The sequence below is a fragment of the Sphaeroforma arctica genome, assembly GCF_001186125.1.
Source record: "Sphaeroforma arctica JP610 unplaced genomic scaffold supercont1.726, whole genome shotgun sequence".
Lineage (NCBI taxonomy): Eukaryota > Ichthyosporea > Ichthyophonida > Sphaeroforma > Sphaeroforma arctica.
The window spans coordinates 33,969-37,484 of NW_014039832.1; the positions used below are offsets into that span (position 1 = coordinate 33,969).

The 3,516-nt window shown below is 40.2% G+C and overlaps 1 protein-coding gene across 1 annotated transcript; it reads right to left on the reverse strand.

Annotated features, from left to right (window-relative positions):
- Nucleotides 1–387: 387 nt before the first annotated feature.
- Nucleotides 388–2,722, reverse strand: SARC_08267 (hypothetical protein; the record flags this gene model as incomplete). The annotated part of the gene is made up of 7 exons (XM_014297772.1): nucleotides 2,501–2,722; nucleotides 2,255–2,328; nucleotides 1,843–1,901; nucleotides 1,554–1,680; nucleotides 1,206–1,315; nucleotides 808–945; nucleotides 388–615 (listed from the first exon to the last, which is right to left on the reverse strand). The coding sequence occupies exons 1-7, from the start codon at nucleotides 2,557–2,559 to the stop codon at nucleotides 388–390; spliced, it is 795 nt and encodes a 264-aa protein (XP_014153247.1). The 5' UTR covers nucleotides 2,560–2,722.
- Between the last annotated feature and the right edge of the window lie 794 nt (nucleotides 2,723–3,516).

Sequence of the window (3,516 nt, forward strand, 5' to 3'; positions counted from 1 at the left end):
TAAGGTTAATTAACGTTTTAAGTTTAGTTTACGGTTACGAAGTACGAGTTACGTAGATATTATTATATATATATATATATATATATATATATATATATACGTGTATGTGTGTGTGTCTTGTGTAAGTGTGTGTGTGTGTCTTGTGCAAGTGTGTGTGTGTGTGTGTGTATGTATGTGTATATGTATGTATGAATATATATATATTAGTGACCGCTTGACGATTTACGCGTCGTAGTAGCATATATACAAGTGTCAACACTACACGGACATGAATCACAATATCAAAAAGCAGATTACGAGTTGGGATCTGCCTATACATGATGAGGTGATACGGGAACGCTCCCCGAAGATATCATCCCTTAATTTACACATTTACAACGGTTATCTCTATGTGCACGTATGCAAACATGACACCGTGTTTCGCCCGTATTTTATTGGAACCGACCACTCAACTGTAGTATTATTCACATACCCCGCATTACTTCGAACATATGTCTGTCCCTCACCACCCATGGTTATGATCACATGAGCAGGTCCCATAGTCAGCAACTCAGTTGCCATCTCGTTGATGCTAGCTTCTTTTGTTTGTGTCAACATGGCGGCCTCATGCTCGTTCTACGAAATAATTCGAGACACATCAGTCCATATTTGCAGTGGAGAGAGGAAATGAGGAAAGCAAAAGCATATCTGCGTACATACATAGGTTGTAGCTCCAAAATCTACCTACAGTGTACATACTAATTGGAGAGAATCAGCTCCATACCACGCATTGGCTTCCCGTATGCACAAAGTATGTTTAATACATACCACGACAAGACAGTCTACGTGTTTAATGAAGTCCTTAGCCGCTTGCGGTTTTGGCATGGGAGAGGGGTTGAATAGTGTGAACACGCCCTTTGCCTTCGCAGATTGCGCGGCCGATAAACTGGAGTTGTATGGAATCTCCTGTAGGTAATAGATCGTTGTGAATGCAGAAGGATTGAGGAAATCTATATTATTTCACACGGACAAGTCATCATTCACGTCCAAATTGTAGTCCGGACACAGATCAGTGAAGTGCTGCTACAGATTAAAGTTCAGATACAGCCAATCCCTGATGAACATGTGCCCCTCTTCGAAAATACTACTGACCTAGACCTACTCTGGCAGAACCAGATACTTCAAGCAAAGATGCATTATGCTTTATAAATATAACAACGTCATACCAATTGGCAGACCATGACAATACATCGCTCAATTAAAGACTCGCAGTCTTTCACATCTTCCTCGCTATATGCTCCATTTGCGCCAGCACAAACCACTATTTGGTTCTCGCCTGCAGAGGTTGGTTGGGTAATTGAGGCTGTTATTTCTGAGGTTAAATTGCGTCTTGATACCCACCAACGTGCAATGATGAAAAGAGTTCCGATACCGGACCAGAAACCCAATTATGCTCAAGCTTAGTAGAGTAGAACAAACATTGATTCTGCGACGGCACGCATGCACAAAACTAAACCTGGAATTCTCCATATCAGTCCAACTGAGATTATTATTGAAGACATCGATATACACACCTTTCGCGTCCACAATTATGAGAGCGGTACCAGTGGCAAGTGTAGGGTCGACAAGCAATTTGGATGTATCTATGCCATCCTTGCGGAGCTCGCAGGCGTACGAATCGCCGCCTACATCAGCACCGATCTGTAGGATCAAAGTTTAAGATAGGAATGAGCATACAAGCATCCTGATATTGTAGCTAGCAACTTCCACTGGAGCGCATAAAAATATAGGGGGGTGCCAAAATTATTGTACCTCTCATATACAGAGAAGCAGAAGTGCAACAGCTAGAAACAATGTACTGACCTTTCCGGCCATTGCAGTCTTCGCACCGCATCGTGCAGCCATGACACAGACATTAGCACCTGTTACAAAACACCGAAGAAGCTCTGGTAAATTTTACATACAAAGACTTAGGTATGTTACTCAGTAGGAGCGTAAAGTGGCAGTACTGTCCGATTGTATTTAAAACAATATACATGTACTTAATGCAGTGAGATATGTGTAATGCGAAGCACTTCAATATAGTGATGCAGGCATACCGATGCCTTAAATGTACCGTTGTAATGAAGATTGACTGAAAATTTACTCAATTTCAACATCGCACAATGATCACTAAGTCGACTTGTAATATCAATTAATGGCAGGCGACTAAAATGGGACCCTTGCCGAATTCATATTGGATTTTCCGGAGAGATTACACACATCCTTTACATACCTTTACCGCCTTGGTTCGTACGGAAGTTCTCTCCACTGATTGTTTCTCCAGGATTAGGCGGCGATTCAACGAAGCTGTGGTTGCAAACAATACAGCGTGTAAGAGAATATGAGAGACTACAGCGAACACAGTATTGAATATGAGGGGAATCAGGATATAGCAAACAGGTATGATATATTAATCACAAGCGAGCAAAATTATTATCGAAGAGGAATTTTGTGAGCGCTTCTCGGTCGTCAATTATACCATGTGTAGTCTACGTTGCAAGAGCCAACCACCACAACGTCGATGTCTTGCGCAGTCATAGTTCCAATTTTGAATATTCAAATGGTTTTCGAATGTGATAAATATTTGAGATTTTTGGGGCGAGACTATGGTAGAGACAGTCTATATATACAAGTACCGTCGAGGTCTACTTATTTGGGTACAGAGACTCTATGCAATCTATGCCGTGTGGCTATAAGCCCCTCTCTGGAAAGAGTCGTAACATCAGCCATACTTGCAATTTACGATTGAAAATGTTTCTTGGCAGACGATAATATGACAGCAATTTGTCATCATTTATGTTTTGTGGTTCGTGGCCGTGTCAGAGTGTCACAATTCCACAATCATCATGTCATCAGAGATTTTATAATTTTATTCCCTCTGAGGGCATGAGGCTCTGTGTGAAGAGAGAAAGACAAAAATGGCATAGATATGGCAAGCTCGCTACTTTATTGGCTACAAAAGCTCGTTTGTGAGCAGAAGCCTCAGATTGTCATTGTTTTCAGACCTCTTGCCTCTGTTAAATACACCTCAGATCATAGATGAAGTCGGATACGTCTCTGTCTCTCTGTAACAGTCTGTGTGGTGTGTAGTACATAATTAGTTAAAGTAATACTGTTCTTATATTTTTTAAACTAAAGAAACTATGTACATTTGTACATATTACGTACAAATTGCTAGACATGTATTATTAGTTTAGCTCCACACAAAAAGTAACAATTGTGATATTCGAATAGAATAGCTATTTAAACCTGCACTCACTCTTTAGCCAATTTTATAGCGAATATTAGCTCTCTGACTAGTCCCGAGTAGAATTCAGGGTATGTTGAAATAGTACAGCAACAATAACTCGAATAGATCACCGAATAACAAATTTGCAACGCATTCAAACACATTAAAATAGCGGCGACGATACATAAAACCAGTATCCGGGAATTTTTTTGCTATACATAAATGTATATGCATATATATATATGTGTGTATGTGTGTGTGTGTAT